This window comes from Oncorhynchus nerka, linkage group LG6 (genome assembly GCF_034236695.1).
Source record: "Oncorhynchus nerka isolate Pitt River linkage group LG6, Oner_Uvic_2.0, whole genome shotgun sequence".
In the NCBI taxonomy this organism is placed as follows: domain Eukaryota; kingdom Metazoa; phylum Chordata; class Actinopteri; order Salmoniformes; family Salmonidae; genus Oncorhynchus; species Oncorhynchus nerka.
The window spans coordinates 32,962,222-32,981,118 of NC_088401.1; the positions used below are offsets into that span (position 1 = coordinate 32,962,222).

At 43.6% G+C, this 18,897-nt stretch overlaps 1 protein-coding gene and 1 long non-coding RNA gene across 2 annotated transcripts; both read left to right on the forward strand.

Moving 5' to 3' along the window:
- The first annotated feature begins 9,966 nt into the window (after nucleotides 1-9,966).
- LOC135572058 (uncharacterized) lies at nucleotides 9,967-12,650 on the forward strand. Its single transcript, XM_065019065.1, has 2 exons — nucleotides 9,967-10,662; nucleotides 11,648-12,650. Exons 1-2 carry the CDS (start codon nucleotides 9,967-9,969, stop codon nucleotides 12,605-12,607), a joined length of 1,656 nt encoding a protein of 551 aa, XP_064875137.1. The 3' UTR covers nucleotides 12,608-12,650.
- Nucleotides 12,651-14,134: 1,484 nt separating this feature from the next.
- LOC135572180 (uncharacterized) lies at nucleotides 14,135-14,801 on the forward strand. The gene is made up of 2 exons (XR_010464077.1): nucleotides 14,135-14,526; nucleotides 14,633-14,801. It is a non-coding gene; the product is annotated as an uncharacterized LOC135572180 (long non-coding RNA).
- Nucleotides 14,802-18,897: the final 4,096 nt, after the last annotated feature.

The following is an 18,897-nucleotide window of genomic DNA, read 5'->3' on the forward strand; positions in this document are numbered from 1 at the left end:
TTATCAAGGGTGCCAATAAATATGGACCCAACTGTACATGTGTATATGTGTTTGTACACACAAACACATACATGCTTGCTTACTTACTTGCTTGCTTATGGTAGTCCATTGTATCCGATGGTGACCTTGTGAGTCTTTATGTGACTGTAAAGTCTAAGTCAAATCCTTTGAGGCTGGAAAAGAATGATCCAAAGGCCCGATTAGTCTACATTTGATGTTGAACATCTGACTTTCATTAACTGATCAAGATGATCTGATCACTCTCACATTCAGATTGCCTTTTTATCTTGAATAAACTCCTGAATAATGTCTTTAATAAAGACGTGCTTTAGACATGGTTGTCTTTAATCGTCAGTGGTGCCTGCATTGGTACCCGATTTGTTTTATTTTTCATGTCAAAGTAGTTCAGTAGGCTACAGTTATTAAGACGATTACTTACAAACCAAAACGCCAATATGTGAAACCGTTAGAAACAGTGGTTATCTATTTTGGAATGCAGCCTCTGTGTCTTTCCAATGTACACACTCTGACAAGTTGTCATGGCTGCCAAGCTGAGAACCTCAGCAGCATACTAATATAATTACATAGATCTGTGTCCTTCTTAGTGGCGATTGGTTACCAATTACTCTAAAATGAGACGAGATCAGCTTTTGATAAATTGTAAGCATAATTGGATATGACTTAAACAGGAAATATACGTTGCCAATAAATGCATTATAATTTAATCTTGTTCATGGAACAAATCAACGCTCCTGTCATAGACGATTAGGCAGCGACATATACATATTTATTTGTGGCCCAGCTTAATATTACCGCACCTCTTAGAGTTTTCAATCTCATTACGTTCCTTACAGACCATGGTGGCTGAACTGTTGCTTGAGTGCCATCATCCAATTTACAACAGCTGCAGTCATAGGCCCATACAGTCACCATCCAATTAGAGTCAGTCAGCCACAGCCTCCTCTGATGTTGCACATTAATGTGTCAGACCAAGGCAGCTCAAATGTGGATTTCACCGCTTGTCACAGTTTCACTGGTGTGGCACTGACTGTAGTTTGTGCGTTTAGTACGTTGGTCACTCCCATCAGTTGGGTTTCGCTTGCTGTTGCTAATAAAATAAATCCTACTGTGCGCCCCAAATGGCACCCTATTCCCTAAGAAATGCACTACTTTAGGGTGCCATTTGGGACGTGCCAAAATGGATCAAATGAGGGGGAGCCTAACTAACTCAGCACATTTTGAGTACCACGTTTTTCCCACACACTATCAGTTCCAATGTATTCATGTGTGAGGCTAAACCAGAGGCAGAGTCAGTAAAAACAAATACATTGGGAGAACTGCTTCTGAGCAGGGGGCGGACTATTGCAGCCAATCATCTACTCCTTAATAAGGATAGGATTTTTGTATTTATATACTTGTAGTGGAGCAACTAGGTTGACTTACATCTCAAATTACAGTTTTTTTTTCACCAAGTCATCACTCATCCTCACTTCTGCCTGTTTGATATGCCTCTTTAATATACATTTGATATTCTAAAATAGCACCTCTATCTTTAGCATTACGTTCACAACTCATCTGTGCAGGCAGCAGCTCAGTGAATGCTCCTGAAGTAACGTCTCCCTTCATCTCTGTGAGGTGCCTTAGAGTGTGTCCCAAATGGTACCCTCTCCGCTATATACTATATAGGGGCCTATGGGGCCTGGTCAAATGTATTGCACTATAGATGGAATAGGGTGCAATTTGGGATGCAGCTTAGACTTGTTCCCACAGGTAATCCATTGGGGCTATAAAGAATCACTCCGCGAGGTTTATGCTGCTATAAGCACAGCAGGTTCTGGGATGGGAGATGATATGCTGGGTGATCAGAATGAAAAATACTTGTCTGCTCATTGGGTAATAACGTAACAACTTTGTCTAATCACTTCGAAATGAGATCTGTTTGTGAGCCATTCAGTTCAAGTATAATTCTCTTTCTTACACACAGCAGGCAGTGGTGGGAAAAGTACCCAATTGCCATACTTGAGTAAAAGTAAAGATATCTTAATAGAAAATGACTCACGTAATAGAGAAAATCACCCAGTAAAATACTTATTGAGTAAAAGTCAAAAAGTATTTGATTTTAAATATACTAAAGTATCAAAAGTAAACGTAATTTAACAATATAAAAAAGAAAAGAAACATGTATAGATAATTTCAAATTCCTTATTAGGAAAACCAGATGGCACATTTTTCAGGTTTCTTAAATGTATGGATAGTCAGGGGCACACTTCAACACTCAGACATAATTTACAAATGAAGCATTTGTGTTTAGTGAGTCTGCCAAATCAGATGCAGTAGGGATGAGCAGGGATATTCTCTTGATAATTGTGTGAATTTGACCATTTTCCTGTCCTGTTCAGCATTAAAAATGTAACGAGTCTTTGGGTGTCAGGGAAAATGTATGGAGTAAAAAGTAGATTATTTTCTTTAGGAATGTAGTGGAGTAAAATGTAAATAGTAAAGTAAAGTACAGATACCCCCAAAAACGACTTAAGTACTTTACCAATGACAGTAGGCACGAACATGCACGCACACACACACACACCGCATTGCACCATATTCCTTCAGAGGGTTGATGTTTCAGAAACAGACCAAAAGCACACAAGTAGCTCGTTCAAAACAGTTTTGTCAACGTTGAGTTCTCTTCCGAAACATGTTGTCCCTCGAGCAGCCCGTACAGGCTTGGAAAAATACATGATCATCATTAATTCATCCCCCTGCACTCAACAAATAGCTACTGAGCTACAAACAACTTGGAATGTTAGTGCTATCCCTATCTGGTGAGGAACCCCAGTGTACCATTGATAAAACACAAGGATTCAACACTACAACCTATGTAGAACACACTAAATGATTCAATAAAGTATTTTCTTAGTGTTTGCAGATGTGTGGTGGAAAATCACCCAGGAGGAACATCTCCTGTCTTTTCCTCTCCCCCTAATCTCCTGTTGCTCAGTGGGAACCACTCTAATGATGTCATATTTCTGCCCCACCACCTCGTCAAGCGCTCCAATGGCTCCCATTGCGGGTCATAAAAGTGTAATTTTGTAAAGGCACAGAATTCCTATCTACACACTATCACTAGAATCGCCTCACTACGAAGCACATTCAGTGACAGTGTTGCTGCAAACAAAGAGCCTCTGTGACTTCCATGGAGCTGGTTGGCGGCCATTATGAAAATGTCCTCCAGGAGGTAAATACAAAATATCTGCGACTGGCACTATAACTAAAAACAGATTTATCCTAGCTTCGTGTGAAATCTGGTGCCTTCATCACATCACTGAATTCCTGTCAAACAGGACAAAGTATGTGAAGCTGGGAAAACACCTTTCATACTCCCTATCTCTCTCTATTCCTCAGCAAGATTGCATGCTTTCCTCCAACTCTACACGAATGTCTGCACCTCCAACAACGCATCCATCAAACTACTGGAGTTTGCTGATGACACCACCCCGGTCGGTCTCCGGTGGTGATGTCTAAGTACCGAGGTGAGGTTGGCCGACTGGTTGCCTGATGCTTATAACTATAAGCTAAGTATAACTACAGTAAACACAAATATAAACGCAAAATGCAACACTTTCAAAGATTTGACTGAGTTACAGTTTATTTAAGGAAATCAGTCAGTTGATATAAATTCATTAGGCCCTAAATGTATGGATTTCAAATGACTGAGAATACAGATGTGCATTTGTAGGTCACAGAAACCTTTAAAAAAGGGTAGGTGCATGGATCAGAAAACCAGTCAGTATCTGGTGTGACCACCTTTTGCCTCATACAACGTGACACATCTCCTTCGCATCGAGTTGATCAAGCTGTTGATCGTGGCCTGTGGAATGTTGACCCACTCCCCTTCAATGGCTGTGCTGGATGTTGGCGGAAACTGGAACATGCTGCTGTACACGTCGTTCCAGAACATCCCAAACGTGCTCAATAGGTGGTGACATGTCTGGTGAGCATGAAGGCCATAGAAGAACTGGGACATTTTCAGCTTCCAGGAATTGTGTACAGATCCTTGCGATACGGGGCTATGCATTATCATGCTGAAACATTTGGTGATGGTGGCGGATGAATGGCACGACAATGGGCCTCAGAATCTCGTAACGATATCTCTGTGCATTCAAATTGCCATTGATAAAATGGAATTGTGTTCATTGTTTGTTACTTATGCCTGCCCATACCATAACCCCACCACCACCATAGGGCAATCTGTTCACCATGTTGACATTTGCCCGGTACATTTGGAACCGGGTTTCCTCTGTGAAGAGCATATTTAACCAGCGTGCCAGTTGCCATCGATGGTGAGCATGTGCCCACTGAAATCGTTTACAATGCCAAACTGCAGTCAGGTCAAGACCCTGGTGAGGATTGACGAGCACGCAGATGAGCTTCCCTAAGATGGCAGAATTTATTCGGTTGTGCAAATCCACAGTTTCATCAGCTGTCCGGGTGACTGGTCTCAGACGATCCTGCAGGTATAGAAACTGGATGTGGAGGTCCTGGGCTGGCGTGGTTACACGTGGTCTGCTGTTGTGAGGCCGGTTGGGCGTACTGCCAAATTCTCTGAAACGATGTTGGAGGCGGCTTATGGTAGAGAAATTATCATTCAATTCTCCTGCAGCCAATTGCACGCTCCCTCAAAACTTGAGAAATCTGTGGCATTGTGTTGTGTGACATAACTGCACATTTTAGAGTAGCCTTTTAATGTCCCCGCACAAGGTCCATTTGTGTAATGATCATGCTGTTTAATCAGCTTCTTGATATGCCACACCTGTCAGGTGAATGGATTATCTTGGCAAAAGAGTAATGCTCACTAACAGGGATGTAAACAAACTTGTGCACAACATTTGAGAGGAATAAGCTTTTTGTGCATATGAAACATTTCTGGGATCTTTTATTTCAGCTCATGAAACATGGGACCAGCACTTTACATTTGCGTTTATATTTTTGTTTAGTATATAAGACATCTAAGACGTGTCAAATAAATTATTACCAGCTCAGGGCTCCAGCTATGCATTTGTTTTTCTAACTTGCTTGTTACGTGGCTAGATGTCAAGATCAAGATTTTTTTCTTTCAGTAGATACATTGAATCCCTTCCTGGATCGAGATCCTTATGGCCTAAATTGTTTTGTGTGTAAATAGTGTCCCTTGCTGATGGTATGTTGGTACGTATGAAAATCTGGATATCGCCCAACCCTTTATCCCACAACCTCAAGTGGGAGGACAACATCACAGTGGTAACCACGAAGGCTCACCAGAGGATGTACTACACTCTTAGGGAAAAAAACTGCTAAGTAGAACCTTATACGGTTCTTCGGTTTGCCCTCATAGGGGAACCCTTTTTAGTGCTAGGTAGAACCCTTTGCAGAGGGTTCTCTCTAGAACCCTTTATGTAGGGCTCTTCATACAACCCATTTTCACTTAGGGGTGTACTCACTTTTGTTGCCAGCAGTTTAGACATTAATGGCTGTGTGTTGAGTTATTTTGAGGGGACAGCAAATTTACACTGTTATACAAGCTGTACACTCACTACTTTACATTGTAGCAAAAGTGTCATTTCTTCAGTGTTGTCACATGAAAAGATATACTCAAATATTTACAAAAATGTGAGGGGTGTACTCACTTTTGTGATATACTGTAGATACTTTTGTGCCTGTTTCCTCCAGCATCTTCACAAGGTCCTTTGCTGTTGTTCTGGGATTGATTTGCACTTTTCACACCAAAGTACGTTCATCTCTAGGAGACAGAACGCGTCTCTTTCACGAGTCCGGGTGGCGCTCGGCGGTCGTCGTCACCGGCCTATTAGCTGCCACTGATTGTCTTTCCTCCCCCTCCTTGTATGTTTATTGGTAGCACCTGTTTATGTATGATTAGTTTGTCTTTATTAGACAGCCGGCCCACCTGGTTGTTGTGCGGGATTATTTCAGTGTAACCTTCGGCTCTGTTGTAGAGGTACGTGTTAGTGCCTGGTCGTGATTTTTCCGTTGTACATTTTCATTCCCTGTGTTTGGGGCCGTTACTATTGTGAGCACCCTGTAGTGCGTTAGTGCTATTAAAGACGCACAGCATTGCACTCTCTGTCTCCTGCGTTTGACTCCACACCCACGACACCCGGAGCATTACAGTCTCCTTCCTGAGGGGAATGGCGGCTGCGTGGTCCCATGGTGTTTATACTTGCGTACTATTGTTTGTACAGATGAACGTGGTACCTTCAGGCATTTGGAAATTTCTCCCAAGGATGAACCAGACTTGTGGAGGTCTACCATAGTTTTCTGAGATCTTAGCTGATTTCTTTTGATTTTCCCATGATGTCAAGCAAAGAGGCACTTAGTTTGAAGGTAGTCCTTGAAATACATCCACAGGTACACCTCCAATTGACTCAAGTGATGTCAATCTGTCTATCAGAAGCTTTGAAAACCATGACATAATTTTCTGGAATTTTCCAAGCTAGTTTTAACTTAGTGTACGTAAACTTCTGACCCACTGGAATTGTGATACAGTGAATTATAAGTGAAATAATCTGTATGTAAACAATTGTTGGAAAAATTACTTGTATCGTGCACAAAGTAGATGTCCTAAACGACTTGCCAAAACTATAGTTTGTTAACAAGAAATTTGTGGAGTGGTTGAAAAACGAGTTTTAATGACGCCAACCGAAGTGTATGTAAACCTCCGACTACAACTGTATTGTGTATCCTCACTGTAAATTAGCTTATACTTCAGAGATTTGTGGTTCATGCTTACTGTATTTCTATTGTATTTTATGCATGTTGACTATGTTGACTGTGTCTGTATTCTGTTTGTACACAGAATACAGTATATTGCTGGAAGCACATATTCATTCAGCCAAATTCCTGGCTATGTGCAAATGTACTTGGTGAATAAAGTGATTTTGATTCTGAAAAGCCCTAAACTCACCTAAAATCTGACACTTTAGCCTCTGGGCAAAGAGCATAATGTCCATTGATTCAAGGTTAAAGGGCAAGCAGCTAATCCTCTCCAAGGCCAGAACATGCCTGAAGAACACATCTGTATACATCAACAAGGACTTTTCAGACAGCCTGAGTAAGAGATTGGAGCTGCTCCCTGCTACAAGGGAGGCCAGGGCACAGCGTGAATACACAGAGAGTGGAGAGTTCCTGAGTCCATCTCAACAGTGATCACAAAAACATTAGTCTGTATTCTGACGGTCCGTCTCATTCTCAGCGATTTTATCAGTCACTTCATTTCTGACTGATATCCACAACATGTCCTCTGTATCATGTCAAGCAAATCACTGCTCATCTCTTCCAAATAATGACATGATTGATTATTATGTTAATTATTCATTCAATCTCTGTTTATTCAACTGTGTTCCATTTAATAATCTCAGTGATGAAGAGCTTGGTATAGGACTGTCTGAAACATCTAGCCGGATTAAAATACCTAACGCTACAAATTCCATTGATCAATCCGAGATTGATTTGATAAGAGAAATTGACTCCCATAGTAATGACTTTCTATTTGGAAGTGATCCTGACATAAATTGCTTTTATGGAATGAAGCAATGTATTTTGTTTACAGTAAGTGTTGTCTTGAGAAAGATTTCATTTCTGACATGAACCAGAAAAAGATATTTAGCTTGCTGAACATTTTCTATAATCTTCTCCTTGGATTATCTAGCATTAATTACAGTTTCTAAATGATTGGCGTTACAAAGACATGGTTGCATAATGACAATGTTGAGATTCACTATTTTGAAAACTATAATCATGTCTACAAATGTAGAGAAGGCCGAACCGGAGGTCTCTTTGCACATTAATGAGAACATGGAATACTCTCAAAAGAATGATATTGAAGATTGTTTTTTTGTTGTCTGGAGAATCAAATCTAAACCAGTGATAGCGTAATCATTGGGTGCATGTACAGACCTCCTAACTCCAAGAGGAAATAATTTAACCTCCGCCTGGCAGACGCACTTGCAATATTAACCAGGGAGGGAAAGAACTGTTATGTCACGGGAGACTTCAACATTCATGTAATAAACTCTGCCAAACATGATCTTACTAAAGTGTTTTTGGATACAGTGCATTCACACTGTTTTATCCTCTCATTTTTAAACCGACTATGATTATAGAAAACGCAGCAGCTTTGATTGATAAAATATATATATTTTTTAAATTAATAAGGATTTATAGTACCAGTCAAAAGTTTGGATACACCTACTCATTCAAAGGTTTTTCTTTATTTTTGCTATTTTCTACATTGTAGACATTAAAAAAGAGAAGAAATTAAAACTATGAAATAACACATATGGAATCATGTAGTAAGCAAAAAAATGTTTAAAAAATGTAAATATTTGTATATTTTAGATTCTTCAAAGTAGCCACAGCTTTGCACGCTCTTGGCATTCTCTCAACCAGCCTCACCCAGAATGCTTTTCCAACAGTCTTGAAGGAGTTCCTACATATGCTGAGCACTTGTTGGCTGCTTTTTCTTCACTCTGCAGTCCAACTTATCCCAAACCATCTCAACTGGGTTGAGGTCGGGTGATTGTGGAGGCCAGGTCATCTGATGCAGCACTCCATCACTCTTCTTCTTGGTCAAATAGCCCTTACACAGCCTGGAGGTGTGTTGGGTCATTGTCCTGTTGAAAAACAAATGATAGTCCCACTAAGCACAAACCAAATGAGATGGCGTAAAGCTGCAGAATGCTGTGGTAGCCATGCTGGTTAAGTGTGCTTTGGATTCTAAATAAATCACATCTAAATAAATCACATCATCCAGCCTCCTCCTCCGTGCTTCACGGGGGGTACTACAAATGCGGAGGTCATCCGTTCACCTACTCTGCGTCTCACTAAGACACGTCGGTTGGAACCAAAAATCTCAAATTTGGACTCGTCAGACCAAAGGACAGATTTTCACTGGTCTAATGTCCATTGCTCGTGTTTCTTGGCCCAAGCAAGACACTTCTTCTTATTGGTGTCCTTTAGTAGTGGCTTCTTTGCAGCAATTAGACCGTGAAGGCCCAATTTACCCAGTCTCCTCTGAACAGTTGATGTTGAGATGTGTCTGTTACTTTTGGGCTGCAATTTCTGAGGCTGGTAACTCTAACTTATCCTCTGCAGCAGAGGTAACTCTGGGTCATCCTTTTCTGTGGCGGTCCTCATGAGAGCCAGTTTCATCATAGCGTTTGATGGGTTTTGCAACTGCACTTAAAGAAACGTTCAAAGTTCTTGAAATATTCCGAATTGACTTACCTTCATGTCTTTAAGTAAGGATGGACTGTTGTTTCTCTTTGCTTATTTGAGCTGTTCTTGCCATAATATGGATTTGTTTTTTTACCAAAAATCTTTTGTATACCACCCCTACTGTCACGAATCCCGCTTCCTGAGTCTGTGTTTGCCTGTGTTTCTGTCCTGGAGTGTGTTTCCGGTGTCCTGGAACGCACCCTGTCTGGTTGCCGGGCGAATTAGCTTGTTGGGAGATCGATGTTCACCCGCACCTGTATCCCATCAGTAATCTGCACACCTGTCCTGATCATCACCTCTCCCCTTCAAAAGCTCTGACCTGACATCCATTCCCTGCCGGATCGTTAGCCATGAACACTATGTTGTGCCCACGAACCAGCCTCCAGTTTATAGAGTTTGTTTTGTTTTATTGTTTTGTACGTCTTGCTTGCCTTTAACTTACCGTTGTTTGTTTTGTCTACAGCCATTCACCCGGAACCCATACCCCATCCCTGTCTGCTCGTCGCCAGTGTGTTGTTATCCATTGGATCTGCCTATCCACTCCCATCAACCCACCTCCGCTGCCCGCTCCTCCACCCGGAACTATCTACCTCCACGTTCTCATTGATTAATAAATATTCATCATCTTTATACTCACCTTGTCCTGGTCTACTTCTGGGTCCAATTCTGGTAAACCCTGACAGAACGATCCGGCCAGTGATGAACCCAGCGGACCTGGACTCCGTTTGCCATACAATTACCCAGCAGGAGAAGATGTTGGGACAACACAACACGGCGCTACACGAGATAGCGGGTTCAATCCGGAACTTATCGGATAGATTAACGAGTATCCAGGATCAGCTCAGGTTGCCGGCGGATCATCCACCACCTGTTTCACCCATATCACCTGCCGATTCGGGAGCGGGTTCCTTCCGTGAGCCCAAGGTTCCGACATCGGAGAAGTACGAGGGAGATCTGGGAGGATGCCGTTCATTTCTTTTACAGTGTGGGTTAGTTTTTGATCTGCAGCCCTACTCTTACGCCACAGATAAGGCTAGGATAGCTTTTGTTATTGAGCTGCTGCGTGGTAGAGCTCTGGAATGGGCTTCAGCTGTTTGGGAACGACGGGACACATGCATGACGTCATACCAGGGTTTCACGGCAGAGATGAGAAAGCTTTTTGACCATCCAGTCCGAGGTAAGGACACAGCTAAACGTTTGTTCTCTCTTCGCCAAGGAGCTCGCAGTGTGGCAGACTTTGTGATAGAATTCAGGACATTGGCTGTGGAGAGTGGTTGGAATGAGGAATCACTACAAGCGGTTTTTTACCACGGGTTGTCGGAGCAACTCAAGGACGAGCTGATCTCCTATCCAGAGCCTAGTGACCTAGATAGTTTGGTCACCTTAGCTATTCGGGTAGATAATAGAGTCTGAGAGACAAGGAAGGAGAAGCAGTGGGGTCCATTTAATCAATCTGAGACTCGGTTACCATTCGGGTCAGGAAGTGGACCAGAACGTGTTGATCATTTTCCCTCACACGGGATTAGTGGAGGAGTCCTGCCGCCAGATCCTGAACCTATGCAAGTGGGGCGGCACGGGTTAACTAAGGACGAGCGCCAACGTAGACGTGAGACCAACAGCTGCCTCTACTGTGGTAGCTCGGGACATTACATCTCCGTTTGTCCTCAGCGCCCGTTAAACTGCTCGGCTCGTTAAGTTTGGGAGGTTTGTTAGCGAGCCAGTTTCAACCTCAAGAGCCCTGTCAGACCTCGTTTTCCTGCTACCCTCATAAATAAGAATCAGAGTTTAGCGATTAACGCTTTCATCGATTCAGGTCCCGATGACAGCTTCATTGATGCCGACTTAGTGGAACAGCTGGGGCTTTCCAAGGAGCAATTACCGGAAGCCATTGAAGCAACCACTCTGAACGGCAGTAGTCTGGCACGGATCACGATGAGGACTGAACCGGTTAAGATGTTGTTGTCGGGGAATCATTCAGAGGTTATTTCTTTTTTCATTTTGCCTTCCCCCCATGTTCCTCTGGTTCTTGGATACCCCTGGCTAAGAGAACACAATCCTTCTTTCGATTGGGTGACTGGTAAGGTAACTAGTTGGAGCATTGAGTGCCATGCTAACTGCCTCAGGACTGCCTGTTCTCATGCTGTCCCCAGTCGGGTCAGTGAGTCTGCTCCTCCTGATTTGTCCCTGGTTCCTGAAACATATCACGAGTTGGGTGAGGTGTTCAGTAAGCAGAAAGCTCAGTCACTTCCTCCCCACCGACCTTATGATTGTACAATTAAGCTGTTCCCTGGAGCTGCCTTTCCCAAGGGACGGTTATACAGTATTTCTCGACCTGAGCGGGAAGCCCTGGAGACCTACATAAAGGAGTCTCTTGCTGCAGTTCTCATTCGTCCCTCGTCATCACCCCTGGGAGCTGGATTTTTTTTTTGTGAGTAAGAAGGATGGCTCTCTTCGACCGTGTATTGATTATCGGGGGTTGAATGATATTACGGTCAAGAACAAGTACCCCTTGCCCTTGCCCTTGATGAGCTCCGCTTTCGATTCTTTACAGGGTGCTACTGTGTTTACGAAGCTTGATCTACGCAATGCGTATCATCTGGTTCGGATCAAAGAGGGGGACGAGTGGTTGACTGGATTCAATACACCTATGGGACATTTCGAGTACCAGGTGATGCCGTTTGGACTTTCCAACGCTCCAGCAGTGTTCCAAAGTTTGGTGAATGACGTGCTGAGGGATATGATCGGTCTGTTTGTGTTCGTTTACCTGGATGACATCCTGATTTTCTCCAAGGAGCTTTCCAGCCACATCCAGCATGTTATTAAGCAGGTCCTGCAGTGGTTATTGGAGAACCGTCTATTTGTGAAGGCAGAGAAGTGTGATTTTCACGCCCACACTACATCCTTCCTCGGGTACATCATCTCCAGGGGTGAGATCAAGATGGACCAAGAGAAGGTTCGGGCAGTTCGGGATTGGGCCCGGCCCGGTACGAGATTGCAGCTCCAGAGATTCCTGGGATTTGCGAACTTCTATCGGAGGTTTATCCGTGATTACAGCCGGGTGGCCGCCCCTTTAACTGCTCTGACGTCTTGCACCAGAATTTTCTGTTGGACTCCTGAGGCAGACCGAGCATTTCTGAACTTGAAGAGCCGATTCTCTCTCAACCTGACACTTCCCGTCAGTTTGTTGTTGAGGTGGACGCGTCTGATGTGGGGGTGGGCGCCATCCTGTCCCAGCGTAGCTCCACTGACGGTAAACTCCATCCCTGCGCCTTCTACTCTTGTCGTCTTTCACCAGCTGAGAGAAACTACGATGTGGGTAACCGGGAGCTTCTCGCTGTGAAGCTTGCATTGGAGGAGTGGCGTCACTGGTTGGAGGAGCGGAGCAACCATTTGTGGTCTGGACTGACCACAAGAATCTGGCTTATGTGCAATCGGCTAAACGTCTCAACTCCCGTCAGGCCAGGTGGGCTTTGTTTTTTGGACGCTTCAATTTTTCCCTGACGTTCCGACCTGGGTCGAAGAACGGCAAAGCGGACGCCTTGTCCCGGATGTTCTCCAAGACGGATGAGAGTGGGGCCAAGACTGAGACGATTCTTCCCCAGAACCTTGTCGTGGGAGCCGTTACATGGAGGATTGAGGAGGATGTGATGGCGGCCCTTCGGACGCAGCCCGGCCCCGGTAACGGTCCACCCGGTCGGTTGTTCGTGCCTGAGTCGGTCCGTTCTGCTGTTCTTCAGTGGTCCCACGCCAGCAAGATAGCTTGTCACCCTGGCGTTGCTCAGACTATGGCGCTACTGCGCAGACGATTTTGGTGGCCTGCCATGGGAGAAGATACCCGGAGGTTTGTTGCCGCATGTCCTGTTTGTGCTCAGAACAAAAGTACCAATCGGCCCAGCTCTGGGCTTCTTCACCCCCTACCTATTCCTCGGCGACCTTGGTCGCATCTGGCCCTGGATTTTGTCACGGGATTGCCCCCTTCTGTTGGGAACACGGTCATTCTGACCATTGTGAACAGATTCAGCAAGTTTGCTCATTTTGTCCCTCTCTCCAAGCTTCCATCTGCCACGGAGACGTCCGAGATCCTGGTTAGGGAGGTTTTCAGGGTCCACGGATTGCCCAGTGACATTGTTTCTGACCGTGGTCCTCAGTTTACCTCTGCTGTCTGGAGATACTTCTGTTTGGCCATTGGAGCTACAGTCAGTCTCACTTCTGGATTTCACCCACAATCTAATGGTCAGGCGGAGAGAGCCAACCAGAAGATGGAGTCCACGCTGCGTTGTCTTGTCTCCTCTGATCCCGCCTCTTGGTCATCTCAAATACCCTGGGTCGAGTATGCCCATAATACCCTTCCTTCATCTGCCACTGGGATGTCCCCCTTCCAATGCCTGTACGGATACCAACCTCCCTTGTTTCCTTCTCAGGAGAGGGATCTTTCGGTTCCTTCTGTCCAGGCCCACATTCGTCGTTGCCACCGGACCTGGCATCGGGCCAGGAAGGTCCTCCGAGTTTCTGACCGGTATCAGATCCAGGCGAATCGTCACCGTATTCCTGCTCCCGCTTACACCATCGGAGATAAGGTTTGGTTGGCTACACGGGATCTTCCTCTACGGACTGAGTCGAGGAAACTGTCACCGAAGTTCATTGGTCCGTTTGTGGTGGAGAGAATCATTAACCCTGTTGTGGTCCGACTCAAATTGCCGGCAACGCTTCGAGTACACCCCACCTTTCATGTCTCCTGCCTCAAGCCGGTTCTCCTCAGTCCTCTGTTGCCCCCTCCTCCTCGTCCTCCTCCTCCTCGGATGATCGGAGGTGGTCCTGTCTACACGGTGCGCCGCATCATGGACTCCAGACGGTGGTGTTGAGGTTTCCAATATCTCGTGGATTGGGAAGGATATGGTCCAGAGGAGAGGAGTTGGATTCCTCGGCGTCAGATCCTTGATGACGACCTGCTTCGTGACTTCTACCGCCTCCACCCTGGCGCTCCAGGTAGTCCGCCCGGTGGCGTTCGTCGGAGGGGGGGTACTGTCACGAATCCCGCTTCCCGAGTCTGTGTTTGCCTGTGTTTCTGTCCTGGAGTGTGTTTCCGGTGTCCTGGAACGCACCCTGTCTGGTTGCCGGGCGAATTAGCTTGTTGGGAGATCGATGTTCACCCGCACCTGTATCCCATCAGTAATCTGCACACCTGTCCTGATCATCACCTCTCCCCTTCAAAAGCTCTGACCTGACATCCATTCCCTGCCGGATCGTTAGCCATGAACAGTATGTTGTGCCCACGAACCAGCCTCCAGTTTATAGAGTTTGTTTTGTTTTATTGTTTTGTACGTCTTGCTTGCCTTTAACTTACCGCCGTTTGTTTTGTCTACAGCCATTCACCCGGAACCCATACCCCATCCCTGTCTGCTCGTCGCCAGTGTGTTGTTATCCATTGGATCTGCCTATCCACTCCCATCAACCCACCTCCGCTGCCCGCTCCTCCACCCGGAACTATCTACCTCCACGTTCTCATTGATTAATAAATATTCACCATCTTTATACTCACCTTGTCCTGGTCTGCTTCTGGGTCCAATTCTGGTAAACCCTGACACCTACCTTGTCACAACACAACTGATTGGCTCAAACTCATTAAGAAGAAAATAAATTCCACAAATGAACTTTTAACAAGACACACCTGTTAATTGATTCCATGCATTCCAGGTGACTACCTCATGAAGCTGGTTGAGAGAATGCCAAGAGTGTGCAAAGCTATAATCAAGGCAAAGGGTGGCTACTTTGAAGAATCTCAAATAAAAATATATATTTTGTTTTGTTTAGCACTTTTTTGGTTACGTCATGATTTCATATGTGTTATTTCATAGTTTTGATGTCTTCACTATTATTCTACAATGTAAAGAAAAGCTGATTAATAAGTAGGTGTGTACAAACTTTTGACTGGTACTGTACTTTCTGGTATACTTTGCATGGATCTTCCCATATTCTTAATGAAATCAATCATAAAAGTTCTAGGATAGTCAGTCAACCATCAATCATTTAGAACACTTGATACAGCAAGTTTCTTGATGTAATACTTTAGATCTCAACACGCCTATACCCAGTTTTTGAGTGAAATATCCAGATACTACAATCTTGCCTTCCTTGAAAAAATAACATTTGTCAAAGTGCAGCCTAAACCAAGAAAACCCTGGCTGACCTATTGTATTATCAAGTCCCTTTTCTTCAAGAACAAATGATACAAAAACTATCTCGCAAACCCATTACATACAGCCATGAGAGATTCAAAACATACAGAAACAAACTCAATCGAATTATCAAACACCACAACTCTCAGAGCATATGAACAATATGAGAATATAATTGGGCACTATCAATGAACTCCTCAATTAAAGGATCAAATCAATATCCCTCCCTAATTATTTCCTAGTCGAATCACTTACTTCTGATCCAACAACAATAGCGCACAAGTTCAATCTGTTTTTCACAGAAATTGGGCATACTCTAGCAGACTGATGAAAGTCCACTCCAATTAATGAATCTGTCCCAATCTAGCAAGTTTCAATTTATCCCTGTGTCCTGTAATGAGGTACGTGACATCTTATTATCTCTGAAAAACACCACCTTAGGTCACGACAGATTGGATGCTCAGCTGGATAAAGAAGTGACTGATTTCATTATCACATCTTTTGCCAACATTTTCAATCTACACTCTTAGAAAAAAGGGTTCCAAAATAGTTCTTTGGCTGTCCCCATAGAAGAACCCTTTTTGGTTCCATGTAGAACCCTCTGTGGAAAAGGTTTCTACATGGAACCAAAATGGTTCTTCAAAGGGTTATCCTATAGGGACAGCTGAAGAATTCTTTTTAGGTTCTAGATAGCACCTTTTTAAATAGTTCATAGGGCATTGTGCCTTATGAATGGAAAAGGGCCAAAATCGTTCCAATTCATAAAGCTCATGATCTAGAAAACTTCAAATTACAGACTCATCTCATTTTTAGAGAAGCCTGCATGTAACAGATTAGTAATAGGTCTCCCGAGTGGCGCAGCGGTCTAAGGCACTGCATCTCAGTGCTAGAGGCGTCACTACAGGCCCTGGTTTGATTCCAGACTGTATTACAACCGGCCATGATTGGGAGTCCCATAGGGCGGTGCACAATTGGCCCAGCGTCGTCCGGGTTTGGGTTTGGCCGGGGTCGGTCGTCATTGTAAATAAGAATTTGTTCTTAACTGACTTGCCTAGTTAAATAAAGGTTTAATATATATATATATATATAATATCTTAACAAGGAAAGTCTGTTATCCAAACATCCGTATGGCTTTAGAAAATCTCACTCTACCTACATGGCTGTCATTTATTAAATTGACAAAATACAAAAGGCAAATGATCGCAAAGATCATACATTAGGTATATTTCTGGATCTCATTGGATAACATTTTATACTGTTTTATTTAAAACACTTGAAACTATGGGTGTGAATGAACAAGCTCTGCTTTGGTTGTTCAGCCATCTAAAGGATAGAAAGCAATATGTGACTTTCAAAGAAATAGACCCCCCCCCTCTGGTGTACCTCAGGGATCAATTCTTGAACCCCTATTATTTCTTGTCTATATAAATAATCTACCCAATGCATCCAAAGTGCTCTCCCAGATATGCTACTCGGCAAGCCATTTTGGTTTATTTTTTTCCCTTCTGCACATACTGTTTTTTACTATGTACAAACTCTTTTTATTTTTGTAAATAAATCAACTAAGCTAATTGAAACCCAGGGTATATGTGTTTCCCACTTTTACTTTGTGATCACAGCTAGGTTGGAATCCCATTTATGTTCATACAGTTTGGTCAACTTTGAGATAATAGTGTACAGGTGCTGTTGCAAATGTAAAACTGAACTAATGAAGCATGAGTCACTAGGACCATAATTGAATACCAGATTACAGTCTACATATTAGGACAACGTCAACCTCAGCAGGACTTCCGGATATTGGGATTGAGTACAAATACAAAGTGGTATCTTATCTGAATACACATTATACTGTACATCCCACAGCATCCTTGATTTACATCCCCATTGGCACTATCCCTCTAGAAAATCACATACAATTTCCTCTGATTCTTACATCTAAAGGAGATGTGACTTTGGAGTCGGCCTGGGATTTGAAGACGTCAATTGCTGTTGAATGGTGATAAAATGTGAAAAGGGTTCCACCTACATGAACGATTCTTCCATATACTGTACATATCCACAGAGGAAACCCCTTTAGCCAAATGAGAATGGAGACTGTCAGAGGGTAAATGAAACTAGATGTTGAAAACCAAACTTTGGACCTGGCAGTGTGAATAATGTTGCATAATATTACGTTGAATAATATTGTCAGGAGAAGACCGTTCATCGAGGTTATTTGTTTGGTTGACTTATTTGGCTGAAAACGTTCTGTCTTTCCTTGGTGATAGTGCAACATGTGTTTGTGAATACCTGACTTTGTTCCCTTCAGAAGCATGTTGGTATTACTATTTACATTGAACGATATCTTCCCTCAGTCTGCAGAAATACCAGCCGCCTTTATGTGTCCCGTAGGGCCCTTAGTGCTCTGATCAAAAGTAGTGCAGGGAATAGGGTGCCATTTGGGATACACCCTACCTCATTAGTCAACTTCATCTCCCAGAGTTCAGGAGCCAGGGTTAGCTGACAGGAAACCTCAATCCAATTAAAACGGATTTGTCTTCTTCCAAGACGACACTGTCCTGTAATTTCAGAGCTTCAACAATTAATTATCAGAGTAATAACTTTTGTAATTCCACTATGCGACCCAGAGGTAGTGTTCCATGACCCTAGCGCTGGCCATTTTAATAATGGGGCCCCGTTATCACACATATTTGCCAGGGGAGACATTCATTTGAGCATTATAGACATATTCTGGTAATGACACGTAAGCCAGAGGGCCCTCACCCAACCCTGAATTTCATCAGGTGACGGCCCTCAAGGACACTGGGATAAATGAAAACTAACCATGGGGTTTCGCTGGGACTATGAAGCAGCATTCACATACTTATGAAACTCACTCTTGAACTAAGGTTGATTCTCAACCCCCATTTCCATTTAGAAAGACCCTGACAATGTAATAAACTTGGTCCATTCTGCTAATTCTACTGAATGGATGAAACATCGTCTATTACGACTTTTACTCTACAAACAACGAATGATCTGTTTATGATTGCCTTGAGTCAGCCTAACTGGCCTCTAATGATAATTTACACACTGCAGACAACAACAGTTGATCCTATCCACCAGCCATCCCTTTCCCTTTATCTCTTTCTCTATTTCTCCTAAAACACAACAGGTGAAGTAAGACCCAGAGTGCAACAAAACACTCCCAGTGACGAAGGCAGTCTCATTGGCTAAATGTATTCTGAAGCCTGCCTGCGTTCCACTTCGGATTGACATTGAGATGTGAGAGGCTCTTTCGTGAGATCTAATGCATCGTCGGACAGTGGTTCATTTTTAAATCCTTCCTCCATTTTTTGGGGAAACGAGTACTTGCTCATTATTGTCTAATTTAATGCATGGGTGTTATAGTGTCAAATAAGATTTGTTTCACAGTTAGGAGAAGTAATTGGTGGAAGCTCTCTCAGTAATTTAC